General features: G+C 34.3%; 2 protein-coding genes across 3 annotated transcripts; one reads left to right on the top strand and one right to left on the bottom strand.

The window, feature by feature from the left end:
* Positions 1 to 672: 672 nt before the first annotated feature.
* LOC113492738 (GRIP and coiled-coil domain-containing protein 2-like) lies at positions 673 to 11442 on the bottom strand. Of its 2 annotated transcripts, none has more exons than XM_026870373.1 (15): positions 11238 to 11442; positions 10749 to 10863; positions 10227 to 10670; positions 8510 to 10150; positions 8312 to 8405; positions 7916 to 8190; positions 7418 to 7608; positions 6745 to 7161; positions 6457 to 6584; positions 5919 to 6084; positions 5280 to 5528; positions 4138 to 4337; positions 2914 to 3067; positions 2578 to 2686; positions 673 to 2270 (listed from the first exon to the last, which is right to left on the bottom strand). In XM_026870373.1, the coding sequence occupies exons 1-15, from the start codon at positions 11256 to 11258 to the stop codon at positions 2209 to 2211; spliced, it is 4266 nt and encodes a 1421-aa protein (XP_026726174.1). In that variant the 5' UTR covers positions 11259 to 11442; the 3' UTR covers positions 673 to 2208. The 2 variants fall into 2 exon arrangements, with proteins under 2 accessions (XP_026726174.1, XP_026726175.1); XM_026870374.1 differs by having other exon boundaries at positions 8312 to 8402.
* A 294-nt stretch (positions 11443 to 11736) lies between these two features.
* LOC113492740 (serine/threonine-protein kinase PAK 3) lies at positions 11737 to 19982 on the top strand. Its single transcript, XM_026870377.1, has 13 exons — positions 11737 to 12001; positions 12365 to 12496; positions 12796 to 12956; positions 14692 to 14863; positions 15015 to 15130; positions 15294 to 15395; positions 15552 to 15709; positions 15982 to 16110; positions 16264 to 16441; positions 16666 to 16867; positions 16996 to 17111; positions 17218 to 17436; positions 17535 to 19982. The coding sequence occupies exons 2-13, from the start codon at positions 12385 to 12387 to the stop codon at positions 17616 to 17618; spliced, it is 1749 nt and encodes a 582-aa protein (XP_026726178.1). The 5' UTR covers positions 11737 to 12001; positions 12365 to 12384; the 3' UTR covers positions 17619 to 19982.
* Positions 19983 to 20223: the final 241 nt, after the last annotated feature.

The following is a 20223-nucleotide window of genomic DNA, read 5'->3' as shown; positions in this document are numbered from 1 at the left end:
GCTTGCTTAAAAGTTAACATTTTGCACCAGTTTCTTATTAAGATATATAATATTATGTCAGGAAAATTAACGCGTGCTTTACTCATTGAAGTAATCTGTATTTATTAACTTCGGATACTCTATACCTGTTATTTCATCAAAAAAGGAGCTCGACTTGATTTTACTCCAAAATTATAAGTATAGAAACTTCGAACTATGAAGGTTTTATACTTCGGATCTTTTTCGTTATCTTAATCGTCTTTTCCGCATAGAAGATTATAATAATATAGGTATTTCGAAAAAAAGGGTTTTACTTTATGCAACACTCCAAAGGGGTAGAACCTGCTTTTATCATAATGAGCCACTTATCGACGAGGTGTAATGGAAATAACGAACATTGTTCACCACGCTTCTTCTGTTGTTTATTTATAGATTTTAGATATTTCTTCGTTTGTCGGTGGTAATCCCGATTCATTATTATAAATTAACCTATTTATAATTTTGAAGATTACAGGATTATAATTTGATTATTATTGGTGAACATTTCGGTTGAGAAGTTCGGTGTCGATCTTTTAATGGCCCATTTTCTGCACATCTTTTTACTTTCTGCACTGTTCTAGTCAAAACGACGTAGGCACCTCAATACAAACTGAAATCAGGAACCACCAATAGCATCGGTAATAAAACTGACAATTATATCATAATCATTTAATTGTTTAAACATATTTTTTTAATAACTTATGATTAAATTCAAACGAATACTTCAATGCATCTCAGTTATATTTATTTTAAAAATAGGAATATTAAATAAGCTCTTTAAAAGCAAAAAATCTAAATATTGTGTAGATATAGTGAGTGGTATGAGATTTTAGTCTAATGAATAATGAAAATTAGATAAATATAATATAATTACAACGTACAAGTTTCGTCAAATTAGGTGACAAAGCCTTGATAGAAAAGGCAAACGCATTAATGACAGTATACGTTGAAAAAACAGGCAAATCCTGCTCATCAAATGTAAGTGGCGAATCAAGCTTAGTGGCTAGTAACTAACCAAATAATACATATTTATATCCAAATATCTCATTTAGTGTGTCAAGAAAAATATAAATTAAAGGAGACATAATTAAACATGACAAAAATTCATAAATTAAAGAAGACAATTAAAGTTATTTATTAACACTAGATAATATGATATTTCCACACAATAAGATAAAATAGAACGCAGTTTCGAAGATTAGATATAAATTCTCGTGCGGATGGACTTTACAATAATGAGCAAAGACCCGCGGAATGTTATTGTAACTGATAGAAAGGATAACGTGCTGATTACATTTTCCCTAACGATTACTGTGGAAACGATGGCTCATTCGTATCAAAACAAAACAATTCTTAAATTTAATAATATTTTTTTTTAAATAATATGTTTATGACCTGATAAATATTACATAACAATGATATAAAGAACTGTGGTAATCAAGATGCAATATTTTTTTTAAAAAATGAGCTCGCATAATGTGTCTAATTATTAACCTACTAATGGAGGTAATAACTAATTATATTACATCACGTCGGAAATTCGAACACCAATTATAAAAAAAAAACAATATTTCATCATCACCTTTCACTTTGTGATAGCTATATAAATATACCGACACAATTCGACGTATAGAAAATCCCTATTTGAATAATAATAGTAATATTAATTTAATAATATTCTAAATTGTCTCTCTAACTTTTTACATTTATTTTTAAATTTCTATCATAGTAAATACAATTAGGTTGATGACTCTTTTGTGTCCGTCAAATACTTTAACAGAAATATTGGGCACTTTTTATTGCTTTTTGGACTAAACAAACACTTGCGATATAAAGACTCGAAATTTCAGATGACGTCAGGATTTAGTATAGCTTGTGCAAAACTGTGACGTCAAGTAGGTTTGCAATATCTGACTGATGGACAAAGTAGATTTCTCTTTCCATACCCAGTCATAAAACCTACCAAAAAGTAATTATACATGATCGAACCAACTAATATATTATTATGTAAAAGAATACATAATTATTAATTATAACCTTAAATGCAAATAAAGTTCTGAAATTTAAAGAAGGAATTCGTCAAGGTAGAATCACAGATAATTTATATATTTCTATTGTATGCATCATGGCTAGCGTAATTTCTACTATCATTGTAGTCTCCTAGACCTAATACAATCATTTTGGTAAGTATTATTTCCCTCCTGGCCAGGGCAGGTAGCTTCCCCAACCTTTGCTTGGGTTTGGATCCATTCCTGAAAATAATACAAGACTGTAAGTTATATCTATGTGTTTTGAGTAAAACACACCAAATCCGCTAACCAAGACACAGCGGCCAGTGACCACTACTATACTAATCTTATAAGAGTGCTTTTGAAGTTTCGTGCGCATGGAGGTTATGAGGGAACTTTTACAGCTGCTGAAGTATACATACATGTACAATGCAAGCCGTCAATCAATTTTGTTTCACGGCTTGCAATTATAGACATACTTTTTGTTATCAAGCTGCTTTGCAAAGGATTTCTATAGATCTTCTATATCTATTTTATTTTAATATCTTACCTTTAGCGACCGCATTTATCTTGTGTGTCTCTTCTTGGGTCAGTGTAAGTATCTTTTGTAAGACAGGTACGAGCCGGCTACGCTCGTCACCAGGCGGTAAAGTCAGGAACTAGAACATTTTTACCAGCAAAAAAATTATTATGCCTGCAAGTCTAAGTTAGTTTTCACCTTTAATTGCTTCTAGGTAGAACCTTATGTACTTTCTTTTATCCATAATAGAGTTATTCATTTCATAATATAAATATAATTAAGTACTAAAATGTTTAAATACCGAACCTACATTGGCATGAGGTCGTAAATAAGCATAATGAAACTTATACACAGGTCGTTGCCTACCTTGAGCGTGACGTTCTTCATGTACTCGGTGTTGTGCGCGTTGGCGGTGGCGCCGCGCACGCGCCGCAGCTCCGCCTTGAGCAGGTCGCTGAGCTGCGCCATGCGCGCGCACTCGCGCTCCGACTCCGACAGCAGCACCGTCACGTGCTTCACCCTGCTCATCACACATCACGTGTTTTAATATATACGTTTTGTTTTTTTTTTTCGGACTGGAACGCTTGTCCAAGCCCCACTTCGAGGGCACGGCGTTGGTAAGTAGGACCTCTACTGACTAAAAACAATCCGGACCAAGTATACTTGTCAAGCCAAAGTCACGGGATGGCCCTAGTCGTTTAGGATAAAGACAGCGAAATCTCATAGCTAATTCTGGACATGCTAAGTTACATCTATGGCACTCTAACAGGGTCAACAATTCTAACTATGATTACCTTTACCATTTCCGACACTACATTGTGGACTCCAATAAAGTATTTGAGTATGATGAATGGTTTGGTTAGCTACAAAAATCTAACTAACAAAATCGAAATGTGTTGATGTCAAACTATTAGGTAACATCTTTAAATCTTAAGTTTTCGGGTACAGAACGAATAGGAATTTACTAACTAATACTTAGTTTACTTAAATACCTTGTAAATTTTGTAGCCGACAGTACAAAACATAAATTTCAAAATAATGCCAAAGACCAGTTAATTTTGCTAAGTTGAGAGTTAGACAGAAGCTGTGTTTGGGTTTTCAACGTCAGTATAGAACGTCGAAAACTTATGCAAGATACGTAAAAAACTACAATACTACATAAAATCTAAAAACAAAAACTTAGTATTAATAATTCAACAGCCATTAATAATAACATTCATATTATGTTTTCAAATGCTAATGTTATTTAAATTATAAACAAGTGCACAAGGTCACTTAATTTGATATTTGCAGTTATAATTAAAATCATATATAAATAAAATGCCACGTTTGTGCCATGAACTACCTAACCCCGCGGTTATAACCGTAGTTTGTGGCAAACTTCCTGTTAATCGCCCGGGAAACACAAAGTACACTTTAATAAAATGCATGTTAATCTGGAGTGTAAGTTACCTTTATACAAAAAACACATCGAAAACTACTTTTGCCTATGACAATAATATGAACTTTTTAAACTCAAAGTGTTGCCAGCCTTGGCGGCTAAGCATAAGTTCGTACTTTGCATTAAACCAAGTCAATCTTGAATGTTACCTTTGGTGTTGAGCATTCAATCTACGTTTGAGGTCAGCTATCTCCTGGTCGGGCGTGAGCGCGAGTGAAGACGTGTCCATGGTCTCGTCATCAGGCACGCCCTCCTCCAGCAACCTCTCTAAAGGTACTGGAGACCTTCCACTGCCTCCCCCTACTAAGTACGGCTTCGAAGGAGGCGGCGACGGAGCTGACTCTGAACCCTACAATACATTAAATAATATTAATTCTGACTGAATCTGTTTCGAGTATTTCAGAATGTCAACAATATTTGTTAATATTACGATAAATGTTTAATAATGAAGCCCATCTATCTGAAGCCCTAACATAAAATCCGACATAGTCGAACATCAACTTTGTAACATGAACAATGCTATTATTGCAAACAGATAAAAGCATCGATATAACTGTTATTTCGGCGTATTATTAACAATTAAGTCGTTCACAAATACTGTACACTTCCCGTCTCCGGCTTAGATAGGTAATCGCCTTGAAAATCAACTCATATCAACATTAAACAATAATGTTAATGTATTCGATTGTATCGCCTTTTACATGTGAATTCTAAATATATACTTTAGCTGTCAGTGGAATATTTATACATTATCTCAAAACACGTTATTACATTCAAATACGTGATTTGATGAAAGATATTATTATCGCCTTTTATATGATTTACATTAGAATGATGTGTGTATGTGTGCTTTACTACTGTTATGATGGTGTGTTATACTTATACCACATAAATAAAACATAAGTAAATATTCACATAGGTTTTCACAGTTTAGGTTCAATGATGATAATGTATAGTCATATTAATGATACATATTTCTGTTTATTCTTTATATTTTATAGCAGGCGGCATGTCGGCATTCTACATTTCCTTATCTCAAATCGCTGTAGAGCTACACTGTTGCCAGTATTAATCAACATGGTAAAAGTAAAGTTACATAATATTAAAATACACGTATTTACGCCTTTATCTAAACATCAAAAAGTAAATAAATAGCTTTTAAGTTCAAGATCGGATTTGTAACGGCATGAAAAAATTGCGACCAATTTTGATAATTACCCCTTGACAACAACTCAACAAGAAAGATGGATTTTAAGAAAGACAGTATAATGTGGTATGCATTAATAGTTACCTCGCCTTCCTCCCTCGGAATCATAGAGACATTGATATCCATTTCTCCATCGCTACTCTCATCCTTCGGTATAACTGGCAACATGTATTGGTTGCGGTTGGCGTCATCGAGTGAGGTCATAGCGACGTTGCCAGTTTTCCGCCTCTCTTCAGCCGTGCTCAGCTGTTTTCTTAACACTTCCGTCTCCTTCTGAAGCTTAGCCTCCAGCTCACTTATTTGAGTTTTGTAGCATTGTGTTAAGGTGGAAACCTGTAAGTAATGAAATAGGATGTGGATATGGAGATTTACGACTGAATCGACAGTAAATCAGATTACAACAAATACACGAGAGAATCTAGATAAGAGACAAAAGATGACAGCCATTATGTTTTTTGCTGCGGTCTAGAGGTGTCCGGAGCCTGTTTACATTTGAACTTATAAGGAATATAATTAGAGTATGTAATAATGTGAGTATCTATTTGGCCCAGAACAGAGAACTGTTGAAGGACTTGAGAGACACACGGGCTAGAAAAAAAAACATTCTGAATGGTAGCATTTTTGTCTTTAACTTCTTGGGAAAAGCGATTCATCGAAGTCGTTTTTCCAGTCTTACCAATTATATTCTTTACTTTATACTATAAGTACTATATCTTAGGTTACCTGTAGCTTGTTCTGCGTCCGTTCAGATTCGATCTGTTGCGAGAGCCGCGCGAGGTCGGCGTGTAACCGCGTGGTCCGCTGCTGCGCGCGCGATGCTTCGTTAGTAGCCTCGGCCACGCGACGACGGGCACTCTCCACCTCTGCTGTTTTCTCAACTAGTTGATCCCTAAAAATAACATATTCATAGTTATTAATAATGTTGTAATTTATTATGATAGAACATGGGGATAATGTATATCCAAAGACAAGATGGTAAATAAATGTTAATTGGAGAATAAATGACTATAACACATTCATTTTACTTCATTAAGAAATATGTAAATTAAATACATGTTATAGTTTGAGCTTATACATAAATATTTGTACAGCAAAATACACAGATAAACAGCATTCTGTGTTGGAGTTTAACAATGAAATTGCACTATTAACATTTGTTTAAACAACAATACTGTTGATTACATGGGCTATCGCAAGTATGGTAAAAATTAATATGACAAGCGATTGTCAGCATCGACCTTGGAAGTATGTGAGTACGTACTGTGCAGTTGTTAGTTTAGCTGTCAGCGTTTCTATCTGCGCTCGCAGGGCGGCCGTTTCCTCTTTCAACTGCTCCTCTTGACTGTGGTCCACAGTCTGGTTCTGACGTAACACAGCTTGAGCTCTCACCTATAACCCAATAATATAAAATAACACTTACGTTTATGTAGTATACTCCTTTTTTATTTAGGTACTTAAAAAACAATCATATTATAATTAATGTTTATAAAAACACATATTAAATAAAAAAAAACGACTTTATGCGTTTAATGTTGTTACAAAAGCTTACCTTGTAACTAGTATACTCTGTCTTCAAATCAGCCAACTCTATATTCGTAATCCTCAACTTTTCATTAAGTTCGGAACATTTGAACTCTAGTTTCTTAACCTTATTATTGAGCTCTGCCTTATCTTCGCCTAAGGACATTATGACTTTTTCTTTATCGCTAAGTAGTGCGGTCATTTCGAAGTCAGACTCCTCATTCTTTCGTTTTTCATCTTCAAGATCTTGTTCTAACTTTGAAACGATATTATTTTTCATCTGTATTAAGTTTTCTTTTTCTTTTCCGTCTTCGATAGCGTGCTGCAGTTCTTCTTTCACCAGCCTGTTCTGTCTTTCTTCAGTCTTGATTTGTTCCTCGAGTAATTTTATTTGCGTTTTCATTGCAGTGATTGTTCCTTCCTGCGTGTCTATTGTGGATTCCATCTGGAATATAGAAATCGTTAATCATCTCTCTAACCTCTGCGGAACTATGTCATTGTAGACTAAACAGCTACGCTTCCTACTCCAGTACCCAGTTAAGTTACAGTATTCTTTGATACACTAAATCGTGTAAGGGAAGTAAAAAATGTGCAAATATCGGCCAGTTCCCAGAATTTAAAGTGCCTTCACAAATACGGATAAACCCGACCGTCCGATTGTCAAAGCAAACCTTATAGTAATAATATGCCCATTTCTTTACCTGCATCATCTTTTTCTTGCTCTCTTCCATTTTATTTGACAACTCCTTCATAGATCTCTCATAATCTTCCATCTCCAGGCTCAGAACATTCTTCTTCTTTATATCACGTTTGGCTTTCTCTAAGTTTTCTTTCGTGACTTTATGAGCTTCTATTTCACTTGATAGCTGTTGTGTTTTGCAAACCAGTTCGGCTAAAATACAAAAAAGTACGCATAAATATTAATCTATCCTAATATTTATAGAGCGGAAGAGTTTACGTGTTTGTTAGAACGGGCTAAGCTCAGGACAACTGGTCTGAATCGAAAAACTTTTCTATGCTGTGATGCTTATCTTTCAATATGCTGTGATTAATAGGAGCAAAACAGTTAAGAAATATGTTAGAAAAACGGCAAGAAATACGTGCACTCTAAAACTACAAAACCGAGTTTAGACATTAGTAACTTATACCTTCATAATCACGTGACACTATGATAACCGTCAAATACATATAAAACCTACCTTTCAACTTCTCTACTTCGGTAGTTACATTTTTGGTAGCATCAAGAGCCGCCGTAAGACTCCGGACTCTGTCCTCCAGTTCAATTCTTTCACTTGCAGTTACAGCAACGCTTTCTGCTTTTGGACTATCAAGTTCATCCTTTTCAACAACAGGTTTATTTTCACTAAGCAACTTCTCAAGCTTGGCTTTATCTTTTTCGGCTTGCTGCAATTGACTTGTAGTCTCATTCAATTTCTTTTTGAGTTTCAAAGCAAATATCCTCAACTTGGTATACCTGTAATTGAAAATGATCAGCACAACCTAAACAAAACTTGGAGCAAATCTGTTATAAAAGTACTTATTGCTCCTAAATGTAACATAATAATATACAAACGGTAATTATGATAAATGCATACTTTTCTTCAAATGTTTCATCAAGATCTTTCATTCGAGAATGTTCTTCAGCTTTTGATATGGTTGATGTTGACATGTCTTCATTCGGCAAATCTGCTATGAAACAAAATTACACAATTGCGTATCAGGCACATATAATGGATATTTAATAAATGAAGTCGTTATTCGGTCATTTAAACTTAAATTTATACTATCCTCACCTGATGCTATCTGTTGCTGTTTAAGCCTCTCTACTTCTTCTTTCAAAGATGAAATAATACCATCTTTCAAAGACAAATTCTTCAGAGCATTCTCAATTTCCTGATTAACGTAATTAGCGGCTTCCTTATTTTCATTAGTTTTTTGCTCGGCGTCTTTAATCTCACTTTCAAGGGTTTCAATCTTTTTGAGGAGTTGAATTTTTTCCTCATTAACACTATCTCTATCCTTTTCATACGTTTCTACTAACTTCTCCATTTCGGAAACAGCTTTTTGTAGCTTCGATATAGCCTCACCACGTTCTTTCAATACCTGATTTATTTCTTTCATTTCGTTTAACAGTTCTGTATTTTCGGATTTGTAACTAGCTAATTTTGATTTGGCGTCTTCATAATCGGCCATAACGCTATCACATTCTTTCGATTTGGCTCGTGCTTCCTTGATTTCTGATAAGAGAGATGCATTTTCCTGTTTATATGCTGCAAGTTTAGTCTCTAACTTTACTATGTCTGTTTGCAGAGAAACATTTAAATCAGATAAGTTATCATCTTTAGGCTGCTCCAAAGAGAGTTTTAAAGTCTCTACTTCTTCTTTCAGAAGCCCATTCAAATCTTGTAAATCGTCATGTTCTTTTTTCAACAAATTAAATTGTTCTTGCTGAGCCATTATATTACATTTTAATAAATTAACTTCACTTTCCCTATCTGCTTTGAATTTAATTTCAAAAGCTTCCTTCTCTTGTAACACATATTCCAACTGAGATTTTACAGTTTGCAATTCTGACTTCAATTTAGTAATTTTATCTGTTAAGATTCTATTCTGATTTTCTAGTTCAACAACATTATCTCTTGCATTGAGCTTTTCTTTCACTAAAATGGATTTCTCACTTTCCAATGCTTTAATTTGCAAATTCAAGTTATCCAGTACATCTTTGTCCTGAATGTTATTTTGAGACTCTTGTTTTAATGTTTCATTTTCCTGCTTCAGAGTTTGCATGGATGATTCCAGTTCATTGTATTTATAAGACATTTCATTTAGCTTCTGAGTGCACTTATTTAGGCTTTCTTTCAATAACTTGTCTTCTTCAAGGTGGCTCCTCATTTCATCTAGTTCACTTTTCAGATAAGAATTTTCATTAGTAATACTTGTTAGTTGTTGATCCAAAGTATCAACTTTATGTTTTAATAATCCATTTTCTTCAGTTAAAACAGTTATCTGACCGTCAGTTTCATTATCATTCATTTTGATTTGTTGTACTTGATCAAGTTCTTTTTCTAATTGAGCAAGTCTTTCTTTAAGACTCAAATTTTCGTTGTTTAGCTGACTAATTTGTTTGTCAAGGACTTTTGATGCCTTTATTATATCATTTTGCCATTTAGGAATGTTTTCAGAATATTCTTTGACTGTTTTTGAAAGGATAAATCTTGAGTTCTTCAGCTGGTTAATGCAGCCAGCACACTTCAAAATTTTATCTTTGTAGCTCCTCAATTTTACATTTGCTTTCTCCTTCTTTGCTTTTTCATTTTCATATAATTCGTTTGTTTCATTATATTTAGCTTCAAAATCTATGTTATTTTGAATTTTACCTTCCAATTGCTTTATGTGATTGTTTAATTCTTCAATTTGAGTTTTATAATGTTCTTCTGAAATTAAAAAGTTGGCATTGATGAATAACTAAGTATTTACAAACACAGATAAAACTACTAAGTAAAAACTTACCTGTATGGACACTTTCTTCCAGGATTTTTAGTTGTTCTCTTTGCTGCATTCCAATGTTGTTAAACTCGGCTGATCTAGCTTCAAATTCAGTGAGTTGACCCAAGAGTTGTTCATTTTCCTCCAAGAGCCTGTTATTCTGTCTCTTAAGTGAAGTTACTTCTATATCCAAGTCAGATATCTTTTTATTGATTTCCACTATCTTATTATCTTTGACAATCACATCAGCTTTACAACTTTTAATGTCTTCCTCATAGCGAGCACATGTAGTGGTAAGTGCTCTTATCTTGCCATGAGCCGAATCTACTTCAGTTATAAAATTTAGTTTCTGTTCAGTCAGAGAGTCAACAAGCTCTTGAAGAGTCTTCAAACTTTCTGAAATAGTTTTCTTTTCTTTTTCACTCTTATCCAACTGTATTTTGCAGCTTTCTAACTCAGCATTCAACTCTAAAAGAAATATAAAATAAAATTAACACATTAATAATTTAGTCACAATTAATTTTAGTTAGTTATGCTTGAATGTACCTGCTTTGGCAAGTTTAGCTTTCTGAGCTATAGCCAGGAAGCCTTTACATTTGTTAATTAACTCATCTCTTCCCAAGTCATCAAAAGGACTCTTTTTAGCACCACCGCCTGGGCTCTGAAAAGAAATAGAAATGAGAACAATGCAGAGGATTTGAGATTCTGCAAAGTTAACATAATTATAGTTTTGGGAGAGCTGTAATCAAGTATTTAAAATTTTTGGAAATATATCCTTATCTAAAAAGATTCATATACAAGTTACACGGACGATTATAGTATGTTTATCAAGGTTTATTAATAAGTTAAAAGCTTTACTTTTCAAGGGCAGGAATAACAATTCAAGTACTATTAGAAATATATACTTTGAGAAAATGTACAGGGTATTAAAACGACTAAAGCGTGATAAAATAATTTTACGTGAAGTATTTATAATTAAACGTTAAATACCAGTTTACGTGTTTGATTACAAAATAAACTATCTTAAACACAAACCGTAGTCTCCGGGTGGTCCATGGTAAATTGCTAAAAAGCTTTGCTCATTCTCTATAATATATCTAGTGAAGTCAAAAAGGTTCTCGAACTACGTGAAAATCTAAGAAAATTAAGAAACTATTTCTGTAATTTTATTATCCATCAAAATCACTCAAGAATATGCACTACGCTACGACGTATGTCATCATCAACGTCAGTGGATGTCCCACTTGTCAGTGTCAGTGTCAATGAGTGTTGGTCTAAATTATTTAAAAAAGCGAAATAGTTAAAATCGACTCACTGGAAATTACATTGTGATTTTATATCTTCATTTAAGTGCAAGAAAAACTGCTTTCTTATCGCACAAAAAATATATTCATATTCGTGCAAAGAATATTTTGTGCTTCCATTTGATTACGTAATATGATAATTATAAAAACTGAACCAGTTGTGTGAAATAAATGTATTTTAATACTGGAATACCAATGTTTCTAATGTAACATCCAAGGACATGAAGGATGATGAAGCACTTGTCCAATAAGTTACATAGTCGATTTGACTCGATTTTAATCAAATGTCAGGAAGTTGTTGCAGTGTGAATACCTCTCTATATTATAGTGTAATGGCGGCCCTAGTCATCATTGCTATCGTTTCATGTGTGTGAATGATTAAATTATTAAGTTTATTATAAAAAATATGTGTTTTTAAGGGTCGTGAATTATTGAAATGTGATATAAGCTCGTCTATTGTTATTTTGTTAACCTAACAATTAAATCATTTTGTAGGTAAGCGACAAGACTGTGTTATTCGAGCAATATCTTTTTGTCGCATTCGCAAACCTTTGCGGGGCGCGTCCATGAGTAATATTGTGTCTTTCTTTTTAAGTTTTATTTTATCATAACGTCAGAACAAATTTTTAGAAAGTCCCGCTTGGTATGTCCAATTTAATTTTTTGAAAATACATTTAGCATATTTTATTCAAGCGTGACTAAGACTTGCAGAAGACATTCTTAGTATAAGCAATAATTATTTGCTGAAAACATTGTTTTCGTTATGGAAATACATTCAAATTTGCACAAACCTCAAGTTCTAGCGACATCTCCGTCAGCATTTATTTCAGTGATGTAAAAAATGTTTTATTGGCTTAGAACGGGCATAAAAAGAAGAAATGTCGAGTGACGAGGATAAACCACCTGCGCCGCCGGTCCGCCTCACAAGCAACCGCGTCACGGACCGCGGTGACTCGGTAGCCTCAGTGGATATGAGGCCCCTTCCTAAAGGTAACCATAGAAGTTGGCAAGAATCCAGCTCATTCATACCTTATTAAAATGTGTATTGTATCACCCACTAAATTGTGTAAATGAGTTTGTAAACAATAGACAGACCTTATGATAATCAACAACAACCAGAGCCACTAAGTCTTACTACACTTAGTGTTCATATACATCATGTTCCTTCGAATAAAACTCAACATTCATTTCACAGTAACAACAACAACAGTTTTACCTGGTAGTTAGAAATATATAAATTTAATTTAAAATGCTGTTACATTAAATTATATTCTTGTTTACTATTTCAGAACCTGATGATGGTAGTGATAGAAAAAAGAAAACATTAAAAGCCAAAATTAAGGGATCTAAAAGTACTGCACACAATGACAACAAACCTAATATTAGCTACCCTACAAATTTTGAACATACAGTTCATGTTGGATTTGATGCAGTTACAGGAGAATTTACTGTAAGTATCATTTAAATAATTATGTAATTAAGTAGTAATTAGCCACCACAAAACAATAATTTGATATTTCATCCATACTGGGACAGGGAAAACCCATGACACATTCACTTTGTTTGTGTTTTAGTACCCACCTACAACCCCACAAAAACATTGTCATAGCACTAATATTGTGTGATGGTGGATGAGTTACTCTGTAGTTAGTAACTCTATTTAGAACAATATTATGGCCTTGTTCATTCCTCTTATTAGTAATGTTGACATTAAGATTACTTAGATAAAGTATTTCCTAAGACCTAGATTTAACATAATAACAAGTAACGGGTCAGAATAATTTTCAGTAGCTATATTTTAATGTCCTTGTGACTTTTAGTACCCATCTTGATAAAAGTAAATCACTTGCATAAACCCTGTGTCTGTACTTTTGTATGGACTACAAGTGAGCTTCCTGCCTTAACACAATGCCTCACAGCTTTGAAGCTTTGCTTTATAAAAAATAATTATAACAATTCTTTTTATTTGACATTTATGTTAAATTATTATTCGTTTTTTAATTATTAATTAATAGTATTTATAAAAATCAGCAAAGGTGATAATAAAATCAAGTTACTTTACCTACATTTTAAAGTCATTATAACAAATTTTCTTACAATAATATTCTTGTCAATAACTAGTGAAAAAGTACAATGCAAGCATGTTTACACTAGAGAATGTATATTTAGAATTAATTATATTCACCATGGAATGTTTATAGTCCATCATTGTTTTAAACAATGTCATGGTGACTTAGCTGTCTGTTTATAATATTTAAAAACCTTAACAAACCATAAGGAACAAGTATTGAAATCATGTAATTGAGTTCCATGTATTACCGCTTTTGTTTCAAGCTGCCTATGACAGTAAGTAATAGCTTATATTTTTATCATTATATGTTAAGTACATTTTCACATACAATAACACTGTTGAACTACATAATGTGATGATGTATGCTACTTATCCCATTATGTTCACAATTTCCTTATTTTTTTTAAATTTTAGTTCTTTTGTAGTGTATATTTGTGCAATGTCAATGGCATGCTCATTACCCTCTGGTATTTTAATCATGTGTATTTTGTGGTGTAGTAGCTAACTACGACTATTGGGTCCATAAGATGTCTTCTTCTGTCAGTAAAATAATTATGTTTCAATTTTGTACTATTCACGTTACTGTTATGTAGTGGGTATTTAACTAAGTGTAGAAATTAGTATATAGCTTGACTGTAATAATCTTATACAATTAATTTAATAAACATACTTAGGTACCTAAATGATTAGCTTGTTTAGTAGTCATTAATATAATTAAGATCATGTCATTACAGACAGCATAGATAGCTCAAAGTTATCTTTATAGTTTGTTTTTCTATAGCTATAAGCATGCTGAAAATAAAACGAAATAGAATTTATATCTTTTTATTAATGATTATTATTGTTTAACAATTTTGACACATTATAATATTATATCACGCTTAAAAATATAAACTGATACTTCAGCCGTGTTTATGCAACATGCGAAAATTATACCACAGTGTAAATGAAGCAATAAAATTGGCGATCATCTTATAAGGACTTGAGGGTGTAGACCCGGCTGTATGGAAAGGCAATGATAACAGTTTAGCCGTAATTTAGTTGTAAATTATATTTGCATGATTACTTTATCCTAACAATATTGGATATTGACAGCATTGTTATTGTCCAACAGGGCATGCCAGAAGCTTGGGCCCGGTTGCTTATGGCCGCGAACATCAGCAAACAAGAACAGAAGAACAACCCTCAGGCTGTGTTAGATGTGCTTAAATGGTACGACGCGTCGGCCACACAGCCACCGCCTTCCAAATACATGACGTCAGCACAGATGCACACAACACATTCTGGTAAATATTAAGCTGTGATATTCTTGTTTGAACTAAACACTCGAAAATTAGACCAACATTTTGTCACCTTAGTGCATATGATTATATAATTATTAAGTACAATATTGTAATAATGAATCATTATTCACTAACGCAGTAACCAACTCGACAGGATCTTCGGTATCCCGAGTGTCGTCTAGCAGCCCGTCGTCGTCGACGCCTACTGACACAGAACACCCGGAGCCGCCACCGCCGCCGCCCTCCCGACCCGACCGCACCAAGAGCATTGTATGTCTACCTTTATTTCTTTTAAATCTTGGTAAAACTTGAAATTATTTGCACATATCAACTTAAATCTTGAATCAGTGCTCATTACATTCTCTAACAATTATAATCTTTAACGAATATTTTATTATTTTTATGATATAAACAAACATACAATTTATTTCAGTATACGAAACCTATCGAAGAAGAGGAGGCTCCCCCGCCGCGGCCCGCACCCGCTCCAGCGTCACCCCCGCACGTCCCACACCCTGCGCTCACCACTCACTCGGTTAGTGTAAGATATAACTAAACTGTCCTATGAAAAAGGCTCAAATTTAATTTGAGTTTTCCAAAATGCAAAAGTAAAGCTTAGATAGACGCTCATTATTCTTTGTAGCAAGGCAAGGCATTAAATACAAACGATAACCGTACATTATTCCGTCAGATCTGCAGTCGAGCGGAGGTGGGCAGCGGCGCGGCGCTGGACCGCAACAAGAACCCGGCGAGCGCGTCGCCCGCGCCGCACGCGCCGCTCGCGCCGCACACGCCGCCGCCGCACGCGCCGCCGCCCGCCAACGGCGCCGCCAACACCACCGACACGCCGTACGATATCACTTCTACATCTATCATTATTTACCCTGATTTTGTTACGACTACCTTTTTTAATTTTAAGGGCCCTTGTAGTAGAATTAGGTTCTTACATAGACTGAACGAAATAAAAGAAGGAAACAGAAACAAAAGTAACGAACGACACAAGTCCCATAGAAATTTAGCATTACAAACATCAAAGTTTAAAAATCCGGCTTACAATTCTGTTTAACAGCTACTTGATAATTCCTATAAAATTAAATAATAAATCATAAAACGTGTTTTAGACGAGCGACTGGCCAGCAACAAAGAAAAAAGAAAATGACAGATGAAGAAATATTAGAAAAATTAAGAACAATTGTTAGTGTTGGTGATCCCAATAGAAAATATACCAAAATGGAAAAAATTGGTCAAGGGTAAGTTACATCTATCACGGAACCATTTCTGGGCAATAAAAGTCAGTGATGAAACTTATTTTATATAACATGTGGTTAAATCGCTTGATTTTGGTAGCCAATCTTGTACCCAACTTGACGGAGTGTATTTTAAGTGTTCTCTGTTCATTGCAGCGCTTCAGGGACAGTTTATACTGCTATTGAAACCTCAACGGGAATGGAAGTTGCGATCAAACAAATGAACTTAAGCCAACAACCTAAGAAAGAACTGATTATCAATGAAATCCTCGTGATGCGGGAGAACAAGCATAACAATGTTGTCAACTATCTTGACAGTTATCTAGTTAATGAGGTAAAAAAACTTTCATTACTACCTTTATACACCTGTAACTATTTACTAAGATTTCAAGCCTTTGCAGACCAAAAAAGGTGGCTGATATAGCAGTGTAAAATATAAATCTCGCAAAATTAAATCATCTGTGTTGCATTTACTTTTAAAAATATGTTAATTTAATTCATTCTTAAATGATAACCAGAAATATATTAAACATTACATGGTCCTCTTCTACATTGCAGGAATTATGGGTAGTTATGGAATACTTAGCGGGCGGTTCCCTAACTGACGTAGTAACGGAGACGTGTATGGACGAGGGGCAGATCGCGGCGGTGTGTCGTGAGGTCCTGCAGGCTCTGCACTTCCTGCACACTAACCACGTCATACATCGAGACATCAAGTCTGATAACATACTACTTGGCCTAGATGGACAAGTCAAATTAAGTAAGTGAAAAGAATACTCACACGATTCATTATTTTCAAAGGAATCGCATAAATTTCTAATGCCCGTCGAACATTTGACTAATGTCGTTTTTAGATAAATTGTAATTAACAATGTTAAAATTTTTCAGCTGACTTTGGTTTCTGTGCTCAAATATCGCCGGAACAAAATAAACGAACCACTATGGTTGGTACGCCGTACTGGATGGCGCCGGAGGTGGTCACGCGGAAGCAGTACGGCCCTAAGGTAATAAGGTTTTTATATCAAAAGCACAGTCAAGAAAATCAATCAAACTTGAAGCCAAAATAGTGGTTTAATTTTTTTCTCTGCTCACAACGATATTGTTACACAGGTCGATGTATGGTCGTTGGGTATTATGGCGATTGAAATGATAGAAGGCGAGCCGCCGTACCTGAACGAGAACCCGCTCCGTGCACTCTACCTAATAGCTACAAACGGCAAGCCCGACATCAAGGACAAGGAGAAGCTCAGCACCGTCTTCCAAGACTTCCTTGATCAGTGCCTCGAGGTCGACGTGGAAAGGCGCGCGACCGCCTTAGATTTATTAAAGGTACAGTTATATACAAGTTTGTAAGGAATTAATTATCTAGCGAAGCGATCAGCAACTCTCTAGAGCAGGTTAATAAAGTTGATTGCATATTGTTTCAGCACCCCTTCCTGAAGATGGCGCGGCCGCTTGCGTCGCTGACGCCTCTGATCATGGCGGCGAAGGAAGCGGCCAAGGGCCATTAGCGGCGGCCGGCGGCGCCCCGCTAGCGCCGGCCGCGCCAAGTGCCTACCGTGTGGACTACAAGGACGGATACCTAATTAGAGAGCAATACCTATTTTAAATGTAAAACTGCTGCCGAGTGAATATAATAGAGGTAATATTTTTACAAGAGAACAGATCGATAGTAAAGTGCAGTCCACTAACTTTAAATCGTCGTAGTGTTGTGTAGTAGCGATATTTGTTCTTTTAGCGAGGTGATCTCTTATTGACGTGTTTCTTTTAACTGTCGTACGGTAAGATTCGAATAGTGTAGATAGAAATTAGAAGTTTAGGTACGATTTTTTCAAATATTACGAAATATTATAGCTGCAAACGAAGACTGGCAGATGTTTAGGCGACCTTGTAAAGTATAAATATTAGAGTACTGTAGAGGCGTTATGTTAGTACTGGTTCAGCTTGTTCACTGTGATGGTAGTCGAGAGCAGTTAGTCGGAAACACTTCAATATGAGGCGAGCGCTCGCGCGACGGGACGGCAGCCGCGAGGGCGGCGCACATAGGTATGGAAGATGACGTGTGATTGGAACTTTATCATTTTTATTATGTGTATTCCTATTAAGAAATACTTTTAATTTTACAGTTGTTAGAACACGGATTGGTACATAGCATTATTTTGTAATCTGAGTGTGATTCATATAATTTATATTAAAACAAATTGTATTAAATTTGTCGTATCTCAGATAGCTTTTGCTGCTTATTTGCTTTCGATAGTTACTAGTTAGCGTTAGTTTTATGTATAATAATTGTTAATTTATTTAAATCGCTTATGGCTTCTAATTACGTTTTTGAGATTATTATTATATTATTGGAAACAGTTTATTCAATATTCTTCAAAATTTATTACATAATTAATACTTTTACTTTTTACATAATGGTATATTGTTGAAGAAGTACGCCAAAAATATTCTCATACGACATTTGACGCGTGACGTAATAATTATTTAACATTGTCATTTCGAAGAGCATTTTATTGTTAGTCATGAGGTGAAGCATTTATAGTATTAAGTTTATAAAGTCTATCAGCTGATTTATATTAGCAAAGAGTAAATTATATCGGTGATCGTCTCCTTTATGGCACAAACACTAAGTATTTACTAGACAAGGAATATATAATTATATGTGTGCAGAACAATAGATTTAATGAAAATAGAATTAGATGACCCATAAACAATAGAGTTACGTCATATGCATTACTGTTACGACAATAGTAGGAGCTATAGGATTCCGTAATATCCATGTATCTGTATTAAATCATTAAAGTATTTTATTTACATTTATTATTAAGTCGTGCAAGATGTCTCTCTGCTTTTATTGTTTAGGTTGTGCCGAAAGACGCTGTTAAAATTTGTTTTACTTTGATATGTATTCACTATTTTAAGTGTGTGGAAGTAGCGTGAATGTACGAGTGACGTGTATGAAATGCATATGTGATGTTATATGAGACGTAGGCTGCGGCCTGCGGAGGCGCGCCTGATGTAAGTTGTACAGACACAAATGATAGAAACGAGTAGAACTTCTACTCATTGACAATATGAACGTGACCAATTTACGCTATGTAGAATCTTTGCAGTCCAGGTTGGTGCACCATGAATTAACAATTATTTGACTCTAAGATTAAAAACAACACATAAGTGATACGTATTAATGATTGAGAATACTCTGTTTAGTAATCAGTTTCCGTTGTTCCGAGGTCCATTTGTATTTATAATGATGAGATTGTCGCTTTAAGTTCACCGCATACGTAATATTGTTATGGAACCATTTGTATGCATTAATTCGTATAAATTTTTTGTCATACCGTGACCGCTATTTTGCACAATAGTCTCATAACATCTTTTAGATAGTATTCAAGTTTGATAAGTATATCTGTCACTATTGTACGGCCTAAATAAATTTTATACATTTGTTATGATCATTAAAAGTCGACTTCTTTTAAGTTAATAACATGTCCGCCGCACCAACCACACCAAATTGTGCAATAATGTAGAAATGTAAAAATTGAAGCCAAAACTTCAAGAGAGCTTGAACAAAGTTATTCAGTATCTATATTACTAAAATATTGTAAGAAATGTATTAACTACATATGTGATCATGAAGATGAATTTGAGTATGCATAGAATGTTATGTTGAGAAAGTTACTGTAATTATGTACGTAGTATAAGTTAAAAATGTATTAATTATTGTAATAGGTAACTGGACAAGACATTTATGCGGTTACAACATTTTTCATGTTTTTTGACAGTTGTAAAACACCAGTGCCATGTATGAGCAACTTGTGCATATAAATTACCTACTACCATACTATAATAAAAGACTCACCATGATTAAATATTCGTTTTATTGACTTCGATATAATTAGAAACTAGCTATAGACATTATCTATAGTGTCAACAATTGAACTTACTCTTCTAAAATAAAAATCCTTTACAGAGTTACAAAAAATATTTATTACAATACTTTACAAAAATATCTACGCATTTAATAAATAATATAATCAGCGGCTACTGTTAAAAATATTTTGTACTTGTACTGAAGTACATAATAAATTATGTTATGTTGTAGAAAATAAA

The sequence above is a fragment of the Trichoplusia ni genome, chromosome 4 (genome assembly GCF_003590095.1).
Source record: "Trichoplusia ni isolate ovarian cell line Hi5 chromosome 4, tn1, whole genome shotgun sequence".
NCBI classification, from domain to species: domain Eukaryota; kingdom Metazoa; phylum Arthropoda; class Insecta; order Lepidoptera; family Noctuidae; genus Trichoplusia; species Trichoplusia ni.
The sequence above is the reverse complement of the archived record's forward strand: the minus strand, read 5'-3'. Positions and strand labels throughout refer to the sequence as shown.

Coding starts and splice junctions, on each gene's coding strand:
- LOC113492738 (XM_026870373.1), bottom strand. CDS start 11,258: ATGGACCACCCGGAGACTACG. Junction 6,085..6,456: donor GCTAAACTAACAACTGCACA/GTACGTACTCAC, acceptor TGTTATTTTTAG/GGATCAACTAGTTGAGAAAA. Junction 3,068..4,137: donor TTGAATGCTCAACACCAAAG/GTAACATTCAAG, acceptor TGTGATGAGCAG/GGTGAAGCACGTGACGGTGC.
- LOC113492740 (XM_026870377.1), top strand. CDS start 12,385: ATGTCGAGTGACGAGGATAAACCACCTGCGCCGCCGGTCCGCCTCACA. Junction 12,957..14,691: donor CAGTTACAGGAGAATTTACT/GTAAGTATCATT, acceptor ATTGTCCAACAG/GGCATGCCAGAAGCTTGGGC. Junction 16,111..16,263: donor ATGGAAAAAATTGGTCAAGG/GTAAGTTACATC, acceptor TGTTCATTGCAG/CGCTTCAGGGACAGTTTATA.